General features: G+C 42.2%; 1 protein-coding gene across 10 annotated transcripts in view; it reads left to right on the forward strand.

The window, feature by feature from the left end:
- LDLRAD3 (low density lipoprotein receptor class A domain containing 3) overlaps positions 1-24,529 on the forward strand; it is a 157,748-nt gene that overhangs the window by 74,411 nt on the left and 58,808 nt on the right. For 9 of the 10 annotated variants that reach the window (XM_031553506.1, XM_031553508.1, XM_031553513.1 and 6 more), the window contains one exon: positions 7,352-7,498. In XM_031553506.1, the coding sequence (XP_031409366.1) occupies positions 7,352-7,498 (147 nt within the window). Of the gene's footprint in view, positions 1-1,480; positions 1,539-7,351; positions 7,499-24,529 lie in introns of those variants that run through there. The other variant, XM_031553514.1, reaches the window with a different exon arrangement.

Below are 24,529 nucleotides of genomic sequence, written 5' to 3' on the forward strand. Positions count from 1 at the left end.
AAGGGATACAGTCATTAGGATTAGCTTTGCTTTTAACTTGCTTGAATATAGAGATTGCATCTTTACTTCTTGTCCTTTCTTGCTCTTTTTGCTGCCATCCCCATCAAGCTCTACAGTGTGTGATGAAGAAATGGAAGATGGAGCTGATGCAGTGACACTTGCTAGCCAGCTTCCTGCTGTCAGACAGTAGGTTCTCTCTGGACTCTTCTTTGGGGGATGCTCTGTCCATTGTGGGGGGCTACCTGCTTTTGTTCAGCTGCACCCCTAGAATCTCGTGTGTGTCAGTGAGCGTCACCGACTCTTCTGGAAGATCAGAAAGAGAATAATAACCTGTGACGATTAGGAAATTATTATAAGACGGTGATTATTCGTTAACCCTGAAGAGGATGGTTGGTGGAATATATTCCTTGTGTTTCAACTTATTCTTTTGGACTGTGTTAACTTTCTCTGTAAGTGCCCAGAGATAATGGCTCTGCTCTTCTGAAAATATGAAGAACACATCATTAGGGAAAACATTTCCAGCAATTAACACCCTCCAGAGTGGATGGTGCTGTGTCGGCACGTGCTCTCATTTGCTGGTAACGGTTTTCATAGTTTGCTTAAAAGCACGGGAGGTGAAACTAGAAAAGCATCTGGGAAAGGCTGAAATCGTAAATTTTGAGTTTTGATCTTGCTCTGAGATTTGGATGCACGTCTGGGAATCTTGCTGTGGGGAATGCTCCTTCTTCAAGGTGCGGTTCAGTAATTTGAATAATTATTTCTGCTCCTCCTCTTCCTTTCAATCTTGTGCTGTTTTGGGGCTGTGGATGTGGTCCATGCTCACTCTGTGCTGTTAGTAGCTGATAGCCTGTTTTTCTTCCACCATGTAGCTGTGCTGAGAGCCCTTGGATTTGAGAGGCACTTGTATTTTTGGTGTGTTGAAGCAGCTGTGCTAGGGACAGACAAACGTGGGGGCTCCAGGGGAATGCCAAGTCCCTCCACAAAGGCTGTAGGATTAAAATAAACCTGTTCACCTCAGCTCACATTCTGCATGGGGTGTTTCAAGGAAAAAGCAAGTGGCTGTTTATTAGTGAATGATTTAGAAGATTATATTTAATTCAAGAGTGTGCACGGCTAAGTGCTGAAAGGCAGCCACCTGCTACAAGGAGTGTGCCAATTGCTTAAACTAATGCCATAGGCTGCTTAGAAAGAGATACACTATTCTGTGTGTGTTATATTATTTACAGAGGAGATGGTGATGTGTTAATTGCTCTCCAGTTCAATAAAAGGTGTCTTTGCTCTGAGGAATTAATGGCTCAAGGATGACTATCCGATAGTAGGCTTACTTCTCAGCATTGTGTTTTTTCTATTTGAATTGAAAGAAGCTATCTGCTTCAGAAAAAAGGGTGTTTCTGTTGACTTGGTTTGCCTTGGTAACATTTAGTGTTTTAATCAGAAGTAACTGTGGGATTTTCTTCTGTTTTGGCTAGGTTTGACTCATTTTTAAGTCTTGAAAATGCTAGCTGCAGAATATATCGCACCTGGAAAATGGGAGGAGGGTAAGTTGAAGCTGAGCAGTGAGCAATTCCTTGAATTAATCACAAATGTAGCTGCGCTTCAGTGAAGAAACATTTCTGAGAACTTGTGTTGCAGTGGGGCTGTCAATCTGCCTTTACAAATAACCCTCATAACTTCTAATGTTGTATAAGCAATGTAATCATCAGGCAGTTTAAATGAGGATAGGGGAGGATAGGGATTAAAACTGTTCAAGGGGATTTAAGTTGTCAGATAATGGCTGGCAGGTGTCCTTTATTTGTGACAGACGCTTAGGTGATGTCACTGGTTTTGCAGCAGAGCAAGAAGGAACTTGTCTTGTTCTTGGCTTCCCAAAACCAGTCTGAACATATGCTGGGATGCTTTGTTTGAGTGATATCAAAGATATTAATGAAAGAGATGCAAAGTGAACTTAGCCTTCCGTAGTGTACTAATCTTTTATCTGCTGGAGCTGTTAATGGACAGTCTTTTTATGCTGTGCATATTTGGATACTGACTGGGACATTCCTCTTCAAAGCTGACTCCCCGTTTTCATTTGAACAAGGGATAAATTGTAGCAAAGATGTTGAATAACTGTTGTCACAGAGCCTTTGGGCGGCTGCTGGAGTCCTGAATGCAGCATTATCTCATAAGCATAAATAGCCAGCTCCGTTTGTTTCACTGAGTGTTAGGCCAAGTCTGTCTTATTTCCACCAATGTTGCCTTGCTTACAATGTACCTTTATTGCCAGTGAAGATAATGTGGTGTTAAACTGAAATTTTTAGGCAAGGCATGATGCTTGGAGTTTCTTCATGCTTAGCTTTTGAATTTCTCTTCTGGCTGTATCAGCATCAGTAGACATGAGTAAAATAGATGTGGATTTGGTGAGTCGGATGCTTCATATCTGCATGAAGAAGTCTGAAAAGATGTATCTGTCCTCCCACCTCAATCCACAGAAGCAACTGAACCTGAATGTAAACATTTGCAAATATTTGCAGTCTCTGAGTAAACAAAGTCTTGTTATATCCTACTAGGCACTTTGCTGTCTGTAAGTTGACTTAGGAGAATATAAAAGCATTTGTTGAGAGTCTGCAGTTACAGATCTATACAATATCCCAAGTCAGAAGGGACCCACTTTAAGTGGGATCATTAAGACTGACTCTGGCTTCACATAGACCCACCCAAAATTCAGATCCTGTGTCTGTTGTTCCAAGGTCAATGCAGCGGAAATACGGTCTCGCAGCATTCTACCTGAGTGATACACAGAAAAGCGTTTAAATCCTCCTGAAAACTTCAAATAAAAATCCTGTAGTTTCTTCCACTATAAAAACAAAAGCACCTATGTTAACTAAAAATTCCCTAATTATATCTTTTGAAAAGATTCATACCATTAAGTCATGAATTGAGGTTTTAATTATGAAAGTGAAAGTTAAATTACTGTCTTCATAGCTGTGACGTTCTTTGTGGGTGAGCAGGTATGAGAGGTATGTCTTTTTGGTGCCATCTTGCTGCAAATTCCAGCTGCCGATCTGCTCTAGTTTCTCATTTTCCTTTTGTGTTCACAGCATGTTGCAGATTTCAGTAGAGCAAGGACACCTTCCTGGTGCACTGGAATCAAAGCTGGTGTGGCTGTATGCTGGGTAGGGGGTAAGCAGGACAACAGGAGGCATTCACTCACGTATGTCCTGAGTAGCCCTTGTGAGCAGCACTACATCTATATATCAGCGTGGATCTAAATCAATCTCCTCACATTTGGGAAATGTTGTACAGAGATCAGTGACAGTATCCAGTGACAATTCCCACAAAAGGCATGTCAGAGGTTTGGCAGCAAAGAGTTCGTGCTTCATCCTTGGTGACAGATCCTCTTTGCAAAGAGGCTGAAGTTACGGACACTATTGGTGACCAAGTTCGAACACATAAGTGTCTTGTATTTCTTCCTCAAAAACTCCACTGCCAGATTGACTGGCTGTTCCTTCTGATCATGTGTCCTGATACAGACACAGCAGTACTATCAGTAGCGATCTGTTCTGTAATGTGCAGTACTCTGGAGAGCTTTCAGGTAGAGTTTTTTTCTGTGAAAGGTATCCTAGGCTTGCGTTGTTGCTACAGTGTGACGTGCTCAGTATGACATGTCCTTTTATTTATTTTTTCCTCTGATTCCTTTTTAGCGAGTATTAAATATTTAGATGCCAGCATTTTTGGAAGGGGCTGCTAAAACAGATTGGTTTCCTTTTTCAGTCCCCTTCAAAGTGAAACATGAGTCCCTTTTTTATTCAGCCCAGATGGTGTGCTTTTTAAAGTGAGCAGTGTGTGGCGGTGAAAATGGACGGCTTCTTCTCCCTTCTCCCTTCACTTAACTGAACACATTCGTGCAGTTTGCATTTGGGTTGAATTCAAAATTAGTCAGAGAGGCTGCAGGGTAAATATGTCAGCGATTGGAAAGGCGGTGCTGCCAGATTGAAGGAATTTCTGCCCTGCCAACAAGCGGTATAGCAAGTTGGCTGCACAAATCTGACATCTGTACAGACTTCGTCAGGATACTGCTTCAATCCTTCAGAAAAATGGGTGATGGAACAGGTTCTTCTTGTGCCTGTAATGCCGCTCTTCTCACATTCCCTTGCAGAGCAAGTGGCCACAGTGAAGGTTTCCTTGCAGCCTTGATGGCCTTCATATCAGGTAGAGGAGGCTTCCAAAGCAAAGGAAATGGACTGTACCATTTAAATGGTTCCACATGTGGCATATTTTGACAGTTTCATACCCACAGGTGGATTATTATTATTATTATTTTTTTTCGGAGGTGGAGTAATACACATGGCACGTTTCTAGGTGTGCTGACTGTGACTCTGAAATTGTGGTGTCTGTAACCTGCAGCTTTATTCCAGCAGCTGCTGGGGGTCATATTTTAAGGAAAAGAGCTACTCTTCCTTTGAAATAAGTATGAGTCAGAGTTCAGTGTTCCCATTCTGCAGCAGAACTCACACAGGTCTGTTGGCAACTTAATCTGCCCGTATCTTTTGCTTCCTGTTTGGTAAAAAGGTTAGTGCTACATCCTTACTTAAAAGAGCATTGAGGATAAATTTATTGTATGGCAAAGGGAATCCTATAAACAAACCACTTGCTGGGTAACAAAATCTGATATCTGTTCTTGACATTTTCCTTCAATTCAGTGGAGTAGAAATACAGCCTTTATTCACAGTGGTTGTTAGAAGCATCAGGGACTTGATGGCTTTTTGGGGACATTGTTTTTGAGTTTGTGCTTTTTGAGGCCTAAAACATTCTTAAATGATTTGGCTCGATCCAAGCTTTTCATTATGGGTGCACAGAGATCCTGGTGGATGTTTTCAGGCAGATACAGCCTGCCAGGAGCCAAGCTGAGGCCTCTCTGCGGAGGAGGTGCCGCAGTCCTTGGAAGTGCAACAGTTACTGCGTTGTCTGGGGAGCACCGTGATGCTCAGAGCAGGGAAGGCAGCTCCCTACTTGGGGCAAGTCTAGACCCCGCGTCTGTTCTTTGCTGGCACCTCGCCCAGGCCTGGAGGAGGCCTCGCTGAAGTGTTGACAGCAAGGTTTCATTCTGTGTAGGTGCAGCTTCTGTGTGGAAGTGGGAACGGGGGAGGGGGGGGGGGGGAGGGTGGCGGGGCAGGGAGGGTTGGACGAGAAGGTGGCGAAGAGCAGCAGCACAAATGAGATTGGCACCTTTTTCTGATGGTATTGCCTCAACGTGCTGCCTGAGTGCTTAGACTTTGAGAGAACTGAAACCTTGCTAATTCCTAGTTGTATGATACTTGCAGTATTATCATTTTGCAGCAGAGAGTTAATTTTAGCCATGAAATTTAGATGTTGTGGGTTTCTTTTTTTTTTTCTGAGGAATGTAGAGAAGGGGTTATGGTCTGCTCTCGAAGCTCTTGGATGCTTCTTGAGAAGCTCAAGAATATGGCATTATTGGCCATGCCTTGACTCTGCAGAGAGCATCCGTATCACTGTTTCATGTCTTAGTCTGTTAAAGGCAAAACTCAGTTTGTAGCGTAGGGGTCATCTTCCTCCTGTTGCAGACAGCTGTGTTATGGGTGTGCTGCAGGCTGCTGCCTAACAAGAGGCTGTGCAATGTTGGCAACTTCTATGCAGCTGTTGGGAGGAGTGACTATTGGCTTGGCTGCCACTTGTCAGATACAGGTCAGTGATGAGGAATGATCTGTTTGTGTCAAAGAGCTGGTTTAAGGAAAAAAAGCTAACTCACCCCACAGTTTGCAGACTGCAGAACACTGCAGGACTTCGCAGAATCACCGAATCAAAGAATCATAGGGGTTGGAAAGGACCTCCAGAGATCATTGAGTCCAACCCCCCTGCCAAAGGGGGGTTCCCTACACCAGGTCGCACAAAAAAAAGTGATGCTTTCAAGCAGCAGTAGCCCAGGGGCTGTTACTGACTGTGTGTGCTCAGTGTTTCCTTGCAGGGCTGGACAAGGATGTATCATTTCCATTGTTGTTTTAGGTGTGGAGACTCAGGCGTGAAGCAGAGTTGGGGGCGGCTCTCCTGGATGGATGCTGGTAGCGGCACTTTCCTTAGGGATGGCAGCGTGGGCCTGGCACTGAGTTGTTCCCAGTGTGCAGCAAGAAGCTGCATCTTGCAAAACTGTTCTTCCTTGGTTGGAGGAGCATTGATGCAGGGAAATAAACTGAGGGTGAATGAAACGAGTAAAAAGCACAGACTAAATAGCCAGCTAAATTGCCTGGGCTTGCTTTTTGTGGGTTGTCACTTTCTTTCTTGAAGGTGCTACCATAGGGATGTTGCACATGGCTCTGGAGTCCAGCGGGTGGCTCAGGTTGCCACATCTGCCTCACAAGATACAGTTTCAACTTTGTTTCTGAATCATCTTGTCTTCCAGCAGCTCAGGGCAAATTTCCATTAAGGTAACCACTTTGTGCTGGCAGACTCTTGAGCATCCCAGGAGAATCACACATTTGCCAGGAAAAAAAATTGAGAGGAAACTGTTTGGGGCAGAAATGGGTATAAAAATACTTCCCAAAGCAGTCCTGTCCTGCATCTTCTGAAACAATGATGTAAAACTTTGCAGTGTTATAAGGGCACAGTGACACCCCCATCTTAATGCAGGAAGGTTTTTGTTGCTGGTTTTTAGGAGAATGTGAACTTGGAGCATAATGCCTCAGACGAGGCAGAAAGATGGGAAGAGAAACTTTTCTCTCATCCTCTGCCTCGTCTTGCAGCTTCCTACAGTGTGGTGGGTTGAGATTCCATTTATCTTGCTGCTCCTTTTTTGGGAGCATCAGTCCTCCAAGTCCAACCTGTGTTTTGGACCTGTGGTTGAATCTCTTTGTTTATTAAAATAATTGCCATTATCTGTCTTCCTTCCATGAAGTTTACTGCAATACCTGTGTTCTGAAAACAGTGCACAGATATGGAATGAAAAGTAGATAAAAATCACTGGCTAGCGCTGTTACAACCTTAAAAGCAAATGTATAGATTGCCTTCTTACTGTTTTCTCAGTCTCCAATTTCCTCCTGCTAAAGCGTCTCCACACTTAGTAACTTAGTAACATTCTGTCTGCTTTCCTTGCATGGACAGGTGAGTGCCAGGGCAATAGGCTGACACCAAGCATCACTATGTTTAGAACTTCATTGAAAAGCTAGTGTGAATTAGTGCTACCTAGCTCCTAGCTGCAATAAGAAAGAAAAATCTGCGAGCTAAATATCAGTCTAACAGAAGAATGAGTGTGTGGAGCTGAGTTCTTGTGGCCTTACCTATTGTGTTTAGACCTTATGAAGGAGAAGGTTTGTTTTTGTTTTTTAATACCCTGTAAACTTGTTTTTTGTTGCTGTTGCAGATAGCCAGCTGCTGCCTGGGAACAATTTCACAAATGAATGCAACATACCTGGAAACTTCATGTGCAGCAACGGGCGCTGTATCCCAGGGGCCTGGCAGTGCGATGGGTTGCCAGATTGCTTCGATGACAGTGATGAGAAGGAATGCCGTAAGTGACCATTGCTATGACCTCGGTGTGCTTGTTACCACAAGGCTTGTCTGGTAGTGTTAGAGGTGTGTTCTGTAGTATATGCTACGTAAGTGATGAAGCCACTGCCAATTTCTTGATTTCTCTGTTGTTAAAGAATATAGGTCCCTTCCTATTATTTCACATCTTTAAGGTTCTTCAAATTGGCCAATTATAATTCAGTGCTTGGTAATTCTTAGCCCTTTGAAACTTAAACAGTAACTTTTTGGAAAAGAAACAATGAATTGGCTGATAATGTTTACATGTCTTAATCCTCCCAACAGCACTCCACTTCTAGGGAGCTTAGGAAGGCTGATCTCCTCCTTTGTGATGTCATGCTTTTGTTAGCATTAATTAAGTTTTAGTTAATGTTATCCAACCTTTAGTTAACAAGAAGCTTTCTAGGGCTACATAGTACCCAGGCAGCGATATTATGCTGTGGCAAAACGTCATGAGACCATGTTTAGGAGGGAACAAGGCCACAAACTTCACATCCTTCTGAAGTGTCTGAGAACTTTCTGATAACTGAGTGCTTTTTGCCCAGCAAATGTTTCTTTTTTATGTAAGTGCTTTATAGAGATTTTATTCATCTTAAACCTCATTATGAGAACCTTACCTTTCCCAGGACACTTCAAGGACATTACTAACCTTACTTGTGGAGTAGAATAAAGAATAAAAGAATATTTTCTTAAATTCATTGCTAAAAGTAACACGTTTTGTTAAATGTTTGTTTCTTTATGCCTCGTCTTTAATCCCAGTTTTCCATTCCTTTTAAGTAATGGGGGCTTTAATAACTGTGCTGTGGAAATCCATGTGCATAGTTCTGCTTTAAGCAAGTGAGCTTTTTTCCTACTTCTAAGGCCTTAAATGTATCAGTACAAAATACCTGATCCATTGTAGTCTTTATAAAAGCATCAAGCTTGTGTTGTAGCACTGAAGCCAACTTAATTTGGTGGTGGTGTTGTAAGGACTGATCAGTTGTGCTCATCTGTTTAAGCCTTGGTAGAATTGCTGTTGGTGGGAGCTTGGACAAGAATAAAAGATGTCCAAAGTTCAGTATGCATTTTCCAGTCAGATGTGTGGAAAAAAGGAGCTGTGTGACTTGCAGGTTCCTGGTTACCTAGCTCTTGAGTATGCAACTGGAATTTCTCTTGGAGTTTAGTCATGGCTTCTTAAAATTAGCTGAATTAAGTTACTTTTCTGTATTTACAAGGCACAAAGACAGAGTTTCTATGTCTTTTCTGAGAATGTTGCCATCCTCTGCCTTGCATGAATTTTGCTTCCACTTGTTAGACTAGAAAATTGTAACGAAGGCTTTCATTAATCTTATGGACAGGTGTTTTTTGTTTTTGTTTTTTAATGAAGTAATGAAGACTGGGCTGGACATTTGCTCATGAATCACGAACGGGAAGATGTGCTGCTTGACTGTATGAAACTTTCTTACCAAAACCAGTTGGATATAGTGAACTGCAAACAATAATGAGTACAGTAGCTGACAATGAAATATAAAAAGCTGCAAAGTGTCAGTTCATAAAAGTTATTCTTGTCATAACAGATTTGAAGACAACAGGGGAGCAAGGGAGTCATATCCTGTGCTGGCTTGCTGTTAACAGGTCAGATAAGCCAAAACAGAATGGAAATAGAGTTCGTTTGAATATCCAAACAAAAAATTAATATTCATGCAAACAAGGTTCTGTAACATGTCTACAGAGCTTCAGACTGCCTGTTTTGCATCTCCCTCCTTTTCATTTTTAGTAGACAACTTTTAACTCTCTGTGCTCCTAGTGGACCAACCATTGCATTTGCACTCCATGCAGGTGCACGAGGTGCATGCGTGTGTGTTTGTGTCAGTAATCACAAAGCTCACAAAAAGAAATGATTCTTGTGATCATGGTCCCCCTCTGGCAGGTGTGACAAAGGGATAAGAGCCCTCTCTGAAGGAGGGGGGGGGGGAATTATGCAGAAGGCTGGAAGAGCTTTGTGGTGTTAGTTGTTGGCTTATATCTAAGAGCATAAACTTGCTAATAGCTTAAGGGACAATTCACTTATTTATACAGGTGCCTCCTAATAATTTCCACAGAAACCACAGCTGATACGAAGAGCACAATAACACTGTTTGATAGAGCAATTTCTCAGCTACAAAACACTGTTTTTCAGCATAGTCCAGTGTAGTCGCTGCCACCATTAGCTGTGCATTTTTGCCAGCAGTGAAAAAGAGCCTGCATGCTGTGCTCATTAAAACCTGCACCAGTGGAGGTGACCCACTATCACAACTGCTGAACGCACCAGCCACTGTCTCTCTGTGTTCGTGTTCATTGTTTGGTCTGCATAAATGATCAGCAAGCGTCAATGAATGTCAGAAGTTGCCATTTTTTCTGCATGGAAGAATTCAGTGCCACACCTTTGCTTCATCTGCACTTTCATATCAGATGCCATTTTGTCAGTCTGCCCCTCTGCTGCCATCTGTCACACGGCAGCAAAATGTAATGGACTATTGGTGGGAAGGTTCAACCTCTACTGCCATACCACCAACAGCTGCCTTTGATGTCATAGGGCAGTGTAATGAAATAGGAAGCATTACTTTCAGAGCTGCCCTTGTATATTTGTTGATAAAGACATACAGTATATGCAAGTTAAAAAAAAAAAAAGTTTGTTTTGCTCTTTTGATTATTATATCTTTTGATTAATTTTGAAAATGGGCCCACTCTTCTGAGGTACTGTTATATCTGTCATCAGCTAGTCCTTTACATCAGAAAGTGATGAAAATTTAGTTTGGCTTACCAGTCCTGAAATGGTGGTAGAGTTTCTAGGTTGGATCCAAGGCATGGAAAGGCAACTCTAGCATTTTGTCTGGAAAGTGTGAAGGAGGAAGAAAAATCACTTTATTTGCTCCCTCCAGCTTGTGCCAATCTGTAAAGACAAGCTTGTGGATTAACTGAGGCTGTAAAGGACTTTGGATATCATTTGGTCTGCTCAAAGCAGGATGAGCTCAGATCAGGGTTGCTCAGGATCTTGTCTGGTCAAGTGTTGAGTACCTCTGAGAATGGATTGCTAACAGCCTCACTGGACACCTGCTCCAGTGTTTGAGTATCTGCTCTGCAATCACTTTCCAGTAATTGAAGCTGAACCAAAGAGCTTTTAAAGATGTGCAGTGTAATTAATGTATGGGTCTGCTCACCTTACTGTGTGGGAGAAAGGGATGTAGGAGCCCAGGAACTGATCCTCTTGGGTGCAGAAACAGCAGTGGAAAAGTAAGAGCAGCTGACGCTCCAGATGTGCATACATCACATCTGGTTGTGTCGCTGCACCAGCAGCACTGTTCTGGTGTCAGGTTCTGTAAGGGAGGGCAGCTGTGCTTGGATGTGTTGTTAGAGCATGACAAGGCTTGACGAGTGTGCGTGAGGTGTGTATGTATGTGTTTTTTATTTATTATTTTTGGCTAGGCTTTGTTACCTTCCACCTTTCAGAACAAGGCTCTGCTTACTAAAGCTTACCTTGCAGCAAAATCAGTGTCCTTTGTTTTCTGCTGTGATGTTGCTTCGCATTAGCTGAGCTGTTGAGAGCGGAGACAAAGCTGTATGAGTTCCTTCAGCAGTGTGAGATGGCTGAGTTCCCAGTGTGTTACTACCCTAAGCCGTGCTGTAAGCTGCTTTGTCTGCAATTCCTCATCGACTAACTAGTTCACATTTAAAGGCTTTCACCTTGCCTTAAAGTGTTTTGTGTGATTACTGAATTCAGATGGTGCTGCAGACTGGTGTCTCTATGAAGGCAACGTGCTCTATTTTGGCTTACCCACGGAGGAAGCTTCACACGTGTGCCATCAGGTGCAAAGTCTTTCCCTTTTGCGTTGCCTTATGGTTGAATATGGATGTCCAGTAATATCTGATGAGTTCTGTCGTTCTCTCTGTTACCCTTAAAAAATGGAAACGTGCAGCTCAGATGCTTTTTGTTTTCTGCTGCCCATGTGTAGAAAGCTATGAGGAGCCCACACGTGCTGCTCTGGCTGTGAGGAGGAAGTGAAATGCAAGAGCAGAATGATCTGCACGTTGCCCATTCACGTTTCCTCTTTGCTCTGTTCCCTTTTTCCTTTTTTCTGTCTTCTGCTTTGGAGGGCCATCTCTCTTAACCACATTACTTTGCTTGTGAGATTTTTCTTCATCTTCTGCATCTGCCAGAATTCATACCATCTGTTGCGTTCCTGGCTTCCTCTCTGCCCTGACCTGTGAGCGATTTAACACTTCCCATGCCAGCTGTCTGTATGCTGTTTGTCACACAGAAGGTTTCCTGTACTCTCGCCTTATGCCATGGTGATGCGGCAACAGAAAGATGTTATCTGAGCAGGAGGGTAGAGAAAAGGTGTAAGAGAGAGGGAAGAAGCTGATGCTGGGACTTCCATTGCTGCAGATGAGAAGTGATTTTCCTTGAAGAAGAGCATCTCCTTGACTTTTCTTCCAAACCACTAACTGAGCTTGGAAAGTAGTTAAATTGACCATTGCACTCAGTAGCGCAAGTAACTTGCTATCTTCAGTGCATCTCCCAAAATGGAAAACAGTTTTGTTGCTCATTCCCTCTGGCTCTGCTGATTCTCATCAGCTGGATTGCTAATCACCCTGTGAACTCAAGTATGGGTCATGCAGTTTGCTTTTGAACACTTGTGGGCTTTTAACTACTGCTACTACTGGTCTTTAGCTCTGTAGATGATTTATAATGGTAGTTGAGATTCCTCTTGAGAAGTGCAGAGCCTTTAGCAGTGTGACTTTCCTGTGGAGCCTACAGCTGTTGATTGCATAGCTCCTGGGTCCTGCTCTGGTTATACACTGGGTGTACCTGTATGTGGGGTGCGTGTTGCTTGCACCCAGCAGGATGGAAGCTGCGTGCTGTCAGCCACTCCACGTTCTCAGTCTGTTAGCAGGCGTAGGGTTAGGAAAATAACACAAAAGAGAAATATGCTAAGATATTTCAAAACATTTTGAGGTAAACAGATTATCTTTAATATTGACCTTTATACCTACCTGCTGACATATTGCATTAGGGCCAAGTCCTGAAAGATTCAATCCTGGAGGTTTAAGAGTACAATAATGTTCTTAGTTAAGCTCCTAATGTACTCTGTCATCTTCTTTTCCTTTTTTCTTTGTGCTTTTGTACATCTTCGTATTAGATTATTGCAGAAAGAACAATGTGAACACTGAAAATGGCTTTTGTCAGCTAATGAGCAACAGCAAGTGAAGAGATGGCATGTTGCTGCCTTTGTCAGCTAACGAGCAGCAGATGGTGCAGATTCAGAGCATGGCACATCATCCGTGCTAAGTGCCTGGCATGACAGCAGCCAGAATGAGATAGGTACCAAATACCCAGAAGTCTGGATTTTCCCTCATCACACTTCTGAGAGCCATTTTCTACAAGTCAAGACAGCACGTTCAGCTGCGTGCCAGTAGTGGCACACAGTGAATGCAGTGACTGGCTGTGTTAGTCCAGGGGCATAAGCTGTGGGCTAGAAAAAAATGTTTTGTGAGGATAGCCTTGGGGCAGTGTGTTCTTGTGGCAGGAGCTTAAGTATCTCATGTTTCTGCTGCCAGTCACTGCTGTTTCTCATTCAAACCAAATATAAAGGAAAAGCAGGTTTTTCACTCAGTCATAAAGGCAATGTATTGGAGAATGGCTGAGCAACCGGGCATCATTGGTGCGTGTAAGAAACGTGCTCCCAGCACGCTGCTCTGCATGGAATAGCAAGAGCTGGCTTCTGTAAGAAAATGTGGAGCTGCAGTAGTAAAAACCTTGTCTTATCACCGGCAGTTCAGCAGCAACAGATCTTGCTCTGATTGTCCTTCAGTCAGCTAGAGTCCTTATATGCAAGTCTCCTCCGTGGGGGAGGATTTCTTCTTTAAATGAAGTGCATCGTGAAAACAGTGAATTTTAACTAGCATTGCCCTGCAGGCATTGAAGCCACCTGCCAAGCAAGCTTCCGCTGCAGGTCGGCTTAGTTTCTCACCTGATTGCAGAACACCTGGCTCTTTAGACAGGTGCTTGCAGGAACCCTTTGCAGTCAGGATAGGTGGTTGCAGGTCTGGGTTGCACTTAGCACGGTGTGGTCAGCCAAGCTTCTGTGGAGCTCTACACCAGCAAGCTGACTTTCATAGCCCCGAAGGCTGCAACTCACATTAGGACAATCTGGGAAACCAATTCAGTCCGTGTGCCTTGTATATCTGGTAGGAACCTTTCTGGCTCTGCATCAGGGAGCTGGTGCTCTTAGGCACATCCTGAAGCCAGGGCCCTGGTGGCTTTCCACCTGTTGGTGACAAATAGGCCTGACAACTCCTAGATGTGGCAGGTTGCATGCTGTAGTACAAAAGTGGAAGACTAAGACAACTTGAATTTTTATCTTTAGTCCAATTCCTCTAAAAAAAAAAAGAAAAGTGAACTTGGGGGAAACTTTTTTTTTTATCAGTGTGTAGCAGGAGTGTTTTCTTGACCTATTTGCGTTTCTGTGGCTGTAGCCATGCTTCTGTTGTTCTTCTAAGTGCTTTTAAATCTCTGGCAGGCTAGCAGCATAATACTTGGGATAGCACTGCAGTTACTTGTTCACTGCTGATATACTGGCATACTAATCTTTTATTTCTTCTTTCTTTCTGTGTCTCTTAACCATGTTCTTTCTCATGTAGAATTTGAGTTGTGTATCCATATTATATATATAGTGAAAATGCCCTTTTTTTTTTTTTAACATTCCTTTATCTATATTCTCTGTCTTGGATATGTTTTCAGTTCCATGTTTTCCATCTAAATGCACGGAGCATTTGAGATAAATGTCTGACATCTTCTGCTGTTGTCAGGAGGTGGAGTGAAGGGGTGGGATGCATGGCACAGATAAACTTGCATAATTCATACGTGTTTGTATGTCTGCATGCTTGCACTTGTTCCTCACTGACCTTGTATTGGTGGGGAATTAGACTGGATTAGCAACGTCTTGTAGTTTAAATATACTGACCACTGTAACCTTTTTAAGTTTCCCCAAGGTTTCCTGTACATTTTTGTTCTGTCTCCAATTTAAAAACCACCTACGAGACGAATGTTTACTGCTCCCTCTGGTGTTCACTTCCAACAGGTTTTACTGCTCAGCGTGTTCAGGAGCGGAGTCTCTGCAGGAAGGTGTTTGTAACAAACAATTACACACAGTTGTGGGTGAGATATTAAAAAGTCTTTTTATAAAGATTTTAAATAAAACCCACGCTCCACAGTTAACAACCAGGCTTTCCTGGAGCATGTGCTGAATCTGTTCCCGTGCTCTAAAACCTTTTCAATTGGAAAACTGAAACTCTTGTAGAACAAAGGCAAGTTCATTCAGTTTTCATCTTCAAACTGGTACTTCGGTTATATGTTGATTGACTTAATTATATCCAGTTTCAACAAAAAAGTAGTAGTTTATCAGGAACTGTAGGTATTAAAAGCTTAATGATGTCAGAGTGGTGGAGTTTTTTTTTTTAAAAAAAAGAAAAAAGTGTACTGAACCTGATGAAGTTGCTCTGTCATTTGAGAAACCCTCTAGTGGGAGTCTGATGCAGTGGGGGCAGTAGGACAATGGAGAATCGAGTAGGGACTATGCCAGCATAAAACCCATGTTACATGTTTGGAAGCTTCAGGTGAGGACAGGTAGGCTCCTTGTCCTTCATTCTTTGCTGATGTAGGGTAGATTTCAGAAGATTTATTTATTTATTTGTTTGTTGCTGCTCATTGCTTAAAAAAAATGGTTTGTGGGGTTTGCCCTTGAGATTAGGAGCATTCTTCAGCTCTGTTCTACAGGAAGATTACAAACTGGAATTATGTTAAGGCACATTATGTATTTATGTTTTTTTCCTGCATAAATCACAAAATGAAAGAGGGGAGAGATGGATCGAATCTACTAATAAATTACTCTTGACCCAAATCTTTCTGATGACAGTCTGAATTCAGATGTTTATCTTCACCTCTCCTTGGACTTTGCTGTGAATTCATGACTTTACATTGCTAAGAATAAGTAACTAGATTTACTAGCTGCTTTAAAAGACAGAGAGGAGAGGTCTTGTAGAGACAGCATGTTCTGCGATCTCTGTAAGCTATTTAATGACTGCTTATTACCATAGTACAATTATTACAGCTGCAGTTGTTTTGCTTGGGTTTAGCCACTCAGCAGAGTCAGTCTGATGAATGGCTTTCATGTACAGGAACAAAGGGCACAGAATAACTCTGGCTGCTATCCTTTTAAATACCAGGCTTTAGGGCTCAACAGTCAGAGCTCAGTGCTCTGAAGAGTGGGATGCAGCCTTTTGTTAATAAGAAATGTTTCCCCAACTTGGAAATAACATCAGTAAGCTCTAGGGATTGTCTGAACCAGCTGAAATCTCCTAGAAATACAGCAGCAGATCCAGACTCACAAGTAGTACTAAACCTACCCATCTGTAAAGATTATTGCCTTTACATTGTTTAATATATCATAGAATCATACAATCTTTTGGGTTAAAAGGGACCTTCAAAGGTCATCTAGTCCAACTCCCCTGCAATGAACCTATGCTATTTCAGGTGCTCACAGCCCCATCCATCTTGACTTTGTATGTCTCCAAGGACAAGGCTTCCACTGCATCTCTGGGTGACATGTGCCAGTGCCCTCACCAACCCTATTTTAAAGAGCTTCTTCCTTATGTTCAATCTAAATCTTCCCACTTTTAGTTTGAAACCATTTCCCCTTGTCCTGTCACAGCAGAACCTGCTAAAGTCTGTCTACTTCTTTCTTATAGCCCCCCTTTAGATACAGAAAATCAGCTCACCTCAGAGCCTTCTCTTCTCCAGCCTTTCTTATCCTTCTTTGTGTTTCTTGCCAAGTCCAGTTCCAGTTGGGCCTTGGTCTTCCCGATGCCATTCCTACAGAGTCTGGCAGCATCTCCATATTCCTCCCAGGTTTTCTGTTCCTGCTTCCACTGCCTGTACACTTTCTTGCTCTCCAATTTGACCAGCAGGTCTCAGTTCAGCTATGCTGGTCTCATGTCTTCCTTTCATGACTTACTATGCCTGGGGATAAAGAGTTCTCGTGCCCTAAGGAAAGCTTCCTTACAAGTCTGCTATCTCTGCTCTGCTCCCTTGCTGTAAAGAAGTGTTTTATCAAAGTTTATCACATTTTATAAAAGATAGATAAATAATCGATACTTACAAGTGAGTGATTTAGTAACCTGCCACTTACAAAAGTGGAACATCAGCATGACAATTACTTTGCCGCTTGAGGATTTTATCTTAAGATTCTAACACAAACAGTACTAGAGCTGAGCTTATGCTCTTTAGTTCTAACCTCTATCTCCTGCTTCGGGAAGAGTGGAGTGGCTGTGTCATGGCTCATGGTACTAACCAGAGGCTGAGGTGGCTGTGACCTTCAGGCATCGTCTGTGTGCAGTGTGGAGATGATGACAAGCCTCTGCTGTAGATAAATGAGTCCAGAGGCAGCTGAAAGGTTGATCTATGTTTGTGAGGTAGCAAGCAAATGTGCTCTGCAGTCCCTCGGTGAGTGTGAAGGTAGATGACATAAGAAACGAAAGCATGAAGATAATTATAAAAGCCATGTATTAAAATAAGTAATATGACTACAGAAACATCACGACTTCAGAACTCTGTGTTCCTGTTAAAAGCTTTGGGAAATTGTGGAAGTATTAAGCTATCTTTTCTTTTTTTCCTTCTCCCTTCCAGAGTATGATCTGGGAATTTAACTTTCCATATAAGCAGGACTAACAGTACCATTGTGGTCTCCTACCTTACATTACACCTCAGTCTAGTGCATTCCAAATGCCTGTGGGGAATGCACGATTCTGTAATGAAATCTGTAAATAGGTAATTCTTTTCTTGACTACTTTTTTATTTTTAATGGAAAAACATGGAATGAGAAAATCTAGCAACAGAGCCAGAACAAAGGGAAGGAGAAATGTTCTACCAGAGCTTGCAAACTGTAAGGCTCATACCAATAAAAATCTGCAGTCAAAGTAGATTTTGTGTATTTATGTTAATGCAGTGTTGCTGTGTACTAAGTTTCCAGGCTGCCAGATGTTGTACGCACAGCAATCTTACAAAGTTGTATGAAAACAATCTTCAGTGGCCCAGTTTTTATTTACAAACCATTAATTTGTGTAAAAGGCTAATGAAATTACCAAATCTTTTTTTTTCTGTAACAACTAGAATTTATAGCAGAAAATTAGGAATTCCTCTATAAAAGTATGCATTCACTTAAAAGACCTCTGTCTTGAGGTTACTGAGTGCTTTTAAGTATCCTTGTTTTTCTCATTGCTTCCTTTTTCTCCTGGTTATCCTAGCATATTCACTGCTTGATGCTTCAGCACGCCACCTACAAATAACAGTCAAATACACCTCCAGACTTCTACGAACCTGGGAAAAACTCCTGAAATTCCAGGAAGGAAAGCCAAGCTCCTATGCAAACTTAACTTCAAAGGCTAATCACAAGTTCTGCTGCATCTTTGCCTGCAACTATATGATGTTGCCACTGCTTAGCTTCCACTGTGTTGTTTAGCGCATAGGCTTAGAAACTGAGATGCTTTTGTTAAACATGCAGTAATTCTTGTTCTATCACAGCACAACAGAATGGCCAGGGTTGGAAGGGACTTCAAGGATCATGAATCTCCAACCCCCTGCCACATGCAGGGCCACCAACCTTCCCATTTAATACTAGACCAGGCTGCCCAGAGCCCCATCCAATCTGGCTTTGAACACCTCCAGGAAAGGGGCATCCGCAGCCCTTCTGGGCAGCCTGTTCCAGCACCTCACCACTCTCGTAGTAAAGAATTTCCCCCTGACATCCAACCTAAATCTTCCCTTCCTCAACTTAAAACCATTTCTCCTTGTCCTGCAGTTATCAACCCTTTCAAAGAGCCTCCTGTTTGTAGGCTCCCTTTAGGTATTGCAAGGCTGCAATGAGGTCACCCCGCAGCCTTCTTTATCAAGGGTCTTTGAGCTGGAAGGACTCTTGGGAATCAAGTGCTCTCAAGAGGTCGGAGCCACAGTGCTGGATGCAGTCCTTTCCTGGATCTGCTCAGCCACAGCTGTCTGTTGCACAGCAGTAGTGCTCTGAAGGCCTATGAGGCCCTTTGTGGTTACTGCTTGCCTCTGTGTTTTCCTGGGTTGTCCATCTTCCAGCAGCAGAGTTTGTAATAGCAAAGTCTGACTTGTGAGATGTTAGCAAATCTCTGAAAGCCGAAACCAAACCTTGATCTCCCAACCTGCGATATGTTCTCAATGTAATATTGACTGTGCCATAAAATTGTTCCTGTTCTGCAGATGTTAATTTTCACTCGAGCAAAACATTCTTTGTGGAGCTACTTGTAGGTAATATAACCCCAAGAATCCAGCCTGTATCGCAGGACTCATGAGAGGTGAAGCAGAGTTAGGAAGTTGCTGCTGAAGTCTCTCACCAGCTACCTTCTAGTGTACTTCCACTGACACAACTAGTAAGCAATTGAATGTTGAGGTTTTCCTGGCACTCATGCAGAGTAAGGGGGGTAGGTACAGAGACGTTATATTTCAGCTTGGAGTTAATGTGTAGAAACTGAGCTGGGAAGGGAGAGTCATCCATCTATGGTGAATGGTGTTTTAGTTGCTGTTTGCACATGCTGCTCTCAGGGTTATAAAAAAAAAGCCTGGAATGCCAGTTGGCCAGCAGAACGACTGGAAGATCAGCTCTAGTAAAGTTTGTATCAAGTTTCTTAGAGAGGTGACAAACATCAGAATTTTTAAACAGAACTTTAACAGAACATTAAACAGTGCATGAAATGAGCATCTGCATTAATTGAGAAGATGCTGTAAACCAGCTGCTAATCTTTTCGTCACTTACTCAAATGGCTCACAGATTTGGACTATCAACCTAGACTTGACTCTTGTTTTCACTCATGATTAAGCAACCAAATACTTAGAGTAGCTGTCATACAGTTTATAATGAAGTGACCATGGTGAAGTTCTCATTTTAAGCTCAATTACAGAAATTTACACATGAGTAAAGACAAGTGCAATATCGCTAACATTTGATGGGTTTTTATACGAGGAGATCAAGAGGGTTTGTGGTGCTAATTACTTAATCCTATTGACAGTCCCCTCTAGGTAGATGTCAGTAGGTAGTCCGATTGGAGAGCCTGGAACTGGGACAGGTTGAACCGATGGATGCAGTCAAGTGGTAGCATGCAGTGCAGATCGGGTAGCTGTTTACAGAGGGAGTGAGGGACTGAAAGACTGAAATCCTTGGCACACCAATGCCCTCATCAGGAGGGTTCCCCTGCTGCTGGAGTCCCTTAGTTCTTTCTGTCCTGCTTATTTGAATCCTGAGTAATAAGTTTGGAGATGTCCTGAACTTAGTCAGTGTAACAACTGACCTAGAATTTGTGCTTTGAATGAAATTATTGTTCATTTTGCTTTTCTCTAACAAGTAGTGACCTCTAAAATACTTCTTTTAGCAAGAAATCACTTTGCTGAATGGATAGAGATCAAGGTTTTTGCCTACACTTTCTTCTAGTGTCTCATCTACTTTCTGACAATTTTGTAGATGGTTATTTAGACTTCTAGACCACTGAAGATTACTTTCAGGAAAGATAACTTTAGTCTTTGACAAAAGTTAAGGCTATTGTCTCCACAGTATCTACCTCTGAAGTGTCTTCTCTTCCTGCGTAAAAACTCATGAAGTTAGATGCTTTTGTCTTCAACTGGAGAACTGGCATAGCAGACTATTGTGTGAAAACAAAAGGCTAGCCCATAACTGAAGAAGTTTTGTTGTAACCTTCTAGTCACGTTTAAAGATCTTCTAGTGAAGTCAGGCATGTCAGAATTGCTTTTGTAAAAGGATATTCATATATACAGTATGTGATTTTATATAGTATATGCTAAATCTGTTTTTTTCCCCTACTGTCCATCTTATTGCTGAGAAATAATAAAACAGATTACAACTTTTGCAAAATACTTCTGTTTCACACTTTATGCCCTAAAGATAGTAAAATGTTTTTCTATTAATACTGTAGAGCTGTGCCTGCAAACTGTTAAATCTGTGGAAAGTACAGCTGGTCCTGAGTGGAAGTTAATAATTTTTTTTTAAGATCCTTAGAGGAAGGGAGTGAGAGGATTGATTTCTGCATAGCATAAGGAGTGAGTTCACATACTTGCGTACATAACTGCCAAAACAGTTATCTTGAACTTAAGCAAATAAGTACTGTAGCCAACAGTTCTCTGTGAGCATCTTAGCCCTGTTATTTTGGTCTGAATTCCAAGTGAAGAGGAGAGCTTTGTAGTGAAGATCAGAGTTCCTGTATTTAGAAAAGCCAGAGGAGGTTTATCCGTGTGTGGCCATTCACTGCCACCTTTTTGCCTAAATACTGTGGGAATTCCATTTTTTCAGTGTAAATACAGTTTCATAATAATGTTTCACTCTTGCATTTGAGGCGTATTAAAAAGAGCGTGGCCAGCAGATTGAGGGAGGTGATCTTCCTTCTCTTCTCTGCCCTAATGAGGCCACATCTAGAATACTGTATCTAGTTCTGGGCTCTCCAATTCAAAAAAGACAGGGATCGCCTAGAAGTAGTCCAGCAGAGGGCCACAAAGGTGATAAAGGTCCTGGAGCATCTCCCATATGAAGACAGGCTTAGTAACTTGGATCTGTTCAGGCTGGGGAAAAGAAGACTGAGAAGAGATCTGATTAATGGTTATAAATATCTAAGGGGAGGTGGGAGACAAATGGATGAGGCCAGACTCTTCTTGTTGGTATGTAGCAATAGAACAAGGAACAGTGGCCTAAAACTTGAACATACATAACATGTGGAAGAACTTCCTTATGGATGTTGGAGCCCTGGAACAGGTTGCCCAGAGAAGTTGTGAGATATTCAAGACCCATCTGGATGCCGATCTGTTGTAGGGTGCCTGCTTTAGCTTAGCGGGGAGGTTGGATTCGATGACCTCTGGAAGTCCCTTCCAACTACTGATGTTCTGAGATTTCTTCTGCCATGACTAGGTAACAGGTGAGGAGCAGGAATGCAACAAATCTACACTTTTCCACCACAGGTTTGCAAATTGGTTGAACGTCCTTTAGGGTGTTTTAGTACTTGCTATATTTCTGCAACTGATGTACTATCTGAATCCAGACTGGATCTGCTATTTGAGTAACATTTCTGTAGACACAGTTTGGTAAGTTGCTGTGTGATTTCTTGTCGTTTTCTGAGTGTGGCCTTTAGTCCTTTCCCCTTCCACCCAGTGCATGGTCTCTCCATTGCTTAGGTTATGGAGTCCTGGGCTTAGGAGGATTTGCCAGTTCCTTTAAAAATAACCAGCTTTTCCCTTCCCTTTCCCTTGGCGGATTGTACTAGCAAGGCTAAATGAGGTCAGATGATCCACAGGCGTTTGTTTCCTTTTTCACTACTCTTCAGCCATCTCCTGATATCCAAGCAATTTTTTATTATCCTGAGCCCCATTTCAGCCAAATGTGACAGAACGATATAGATTGCAAAGATAATGATGTCCTTGAGAGCTTCTCAAGACTGAAGTTACTGAAGAAGCCAAATAGGCAACTTCTTTTAAATAAATGGGAGACTTTTCACGTACAGATCCACCTGAAAAATTCAGGCCTGTGCAACAGAAGACACAGTGATGCACAAAAAAGAGGAAAGCCTTTTTCATAGCAGTCATGTAACAGGAGTAGGAGCTACAGAAGTGTTGTGAATAGCGCAGCAAATGGCTTGAATCTGCCACAGGCGTCATGAACCTGGTAGGTGTATCTGTTACTTGTGAGAGGGCCGAGGACCTGAAGAAAATGGATAGTCTCATGACATTAAGGGTATTTCCAGAGATCACTGCAGAATGGGAAGGTGCATGTTTGCTCAGGAAGAAATGACTGTGTTTTCCATAGGAACTTTGTGAGAAATGATCAAACAGCATTTGCCTGAACACCTCAGGAAAACTTTGCCAAGGGACAGCAGAGATATCAAATTGGAAATAGACAAGAAATTCTGTAGTGAGGGTCTCAAGAATTGGACTAATGTGTCTCCGATTAAGCTATTATTAATTCCTCATTTTACTTCTGTGTTTATTCACAGCATATGAAAATTTTTGTATTTGAAATTGAACTTAGAAAATAGAGTTCTATTTGAGAGCAAGGTTTGTGCCAACTAAACTGCTAGCTATGTGGATAGTGAGTCACTGTAAGATTTGAAACATTCCTTTATCTTTTCAGGGTATCCACTGTGAATGTGAATTTGGGTTGGGATTGGTTGGTCCCTGTATTATTATGCTTGTTGCAAGTATGCAGAACTGCATTTGGGTTTTGTTTGCTGTTATTTCCTTCCTTCAAGAGTAAATAAATACACATTTTTTTAAAAGAGATGTACAAATCCTGTTCCTTGTCTACTGTTCCAAGAGGAGGAGGAGATATGAAAAGGTCTAAGAGGAAAATTTTCAACTAAACTATGTGTAGTTGTCCAAGCACTACTTGTATTAAATCATGTCCCTAATGGTCTCTCCCTCTTTTTGATGGGGTATCAGGATGTTTTGGATAAACTAAGGAAAGCGTTTTCCAGAATTTGACTTTTTTTTTTTGTGGTGAGTCTAGCTCCTTTCTCTTCTAGATGTCAGCATTAAATACTGCTTATGATTGGACGGTGGTAGCTCAGGTGCTTTGAGCCCTCTTGTCTTATGGACAAGGACTCAGCTGCAGGACTCAGTGGCCGAGCAGCATGTTGATCATTCCTGAAACTGGGCTGCTGCCATGTTTGCCACCACTTGGAGCTGTGATTGGAAAAGTTCAGGGATTTGTGCCATTCGAAGTGCCAAAAGCTCCAGTTTTGCAATTTGTAGTCCGAAGTCTCTCTGGGAAGAGTAGGGCTGTGCTGAGAGGTTATTCATATTAGAAATTTTAGAAGGAAATAATTCTGAAGCCTTAATCTGAGTAGATTTTCAGCGATGATAAAGGGTAGTTGAACAGTTGGCCAGAAACTTTATAGTCTCCAAATTCAGACTCCAAATCACAGGAGCCATAGAACATTCTGAATTGGAAGGGACCCACGAGAGTCATTGAATCTAACTCCTGGCTCCACCCAGGACCACCTAAAATTCAAACTCTGAGAGCCTTGTCTGAAGTCTTCTTGAAGTCCAGCAGCCTGGAGCCTTGACCACTGCCCTGGGGAGCCTGTTCCAGCCTCTGGTGAAGAACCTTTCCCTAACCCCCAACCTGACTCTTCTTGACATAGCTCCATGCTGTTCCCTGGGGCCCTGTCACTGTCACCAGAGAGCAGAGCTCTGCCATTGAATCCTACGAGGAGCTGCAACCGCCATGAGGCTTCTCCTCAGGTCCTCTCTAGGTTGAACAGACCCTGGGAAGTATTAAGAATTGGGCATCTCTTTGTGTCTAAGTGTTATGGCCACACTTTCTCAATTTGGCTGGCTGGTGTGTCAAATGCTAATATGGACTTCTTGCTTTGGTGACAGTTGTGGAATTTGTTCTTGAAGCATTTGTTTTGGGGTTTTTGTTTAAAGACTTGGGGTATGGCACTGCCTCAGACCTTGTGCTTACTTAATTATTTAGCTGAAATCAGTCTGCATCAAAACTCCAGCACAGAAGTTTCTCTTTGAAGTTTTGTTAAGAATTAAGGGTCTCAGGTGTCTTGGCTGTGGGTTTTGCATTGCCAGTGTTGTTGAGCACAGAAGCTATTTCAGGGTAATTTATCAATTTGTTTTTCTACAAAGTAATGGTTCACCTTTTCTTTCCAAGTGAACCTTGGATTCTCTTCAGAAAATGTGGTAGGTGAATACATCAGTGATACATCCTACTTCCTACTTAACTGAAAACTACTGGTATAATAAAAATAAATAAGTTAAAAAATGCGGGAGAGGAACTTGAGGGAATTTACTTTGGAAGGATACTAAATCAAGTGTGAGTTACTATTGCTGTGGTTTAAGGCTGTCCCTTTCACATTAGTGCTCATGCTTCTTGTCCTCATTTGGTATGTGTGTATATATATATATTTTTTT

Source organism: Meleagris gallopavo, chromosome 5, assembly GCF_000146605.3.
Source record: "Meleagris gallopavo isolate NT-WF06-2002-E0010 breed Aviagen turkey brand Nicholas breeding stock chromosome 5, Turkey_5.1, whole genome shotgun sequence".
Lineage (NCBI taxonomy): Eukaryota > Metazoa > Chordata > Aves > Galliformes > Phasianidae > Meleagris > Meleagris gallopavo.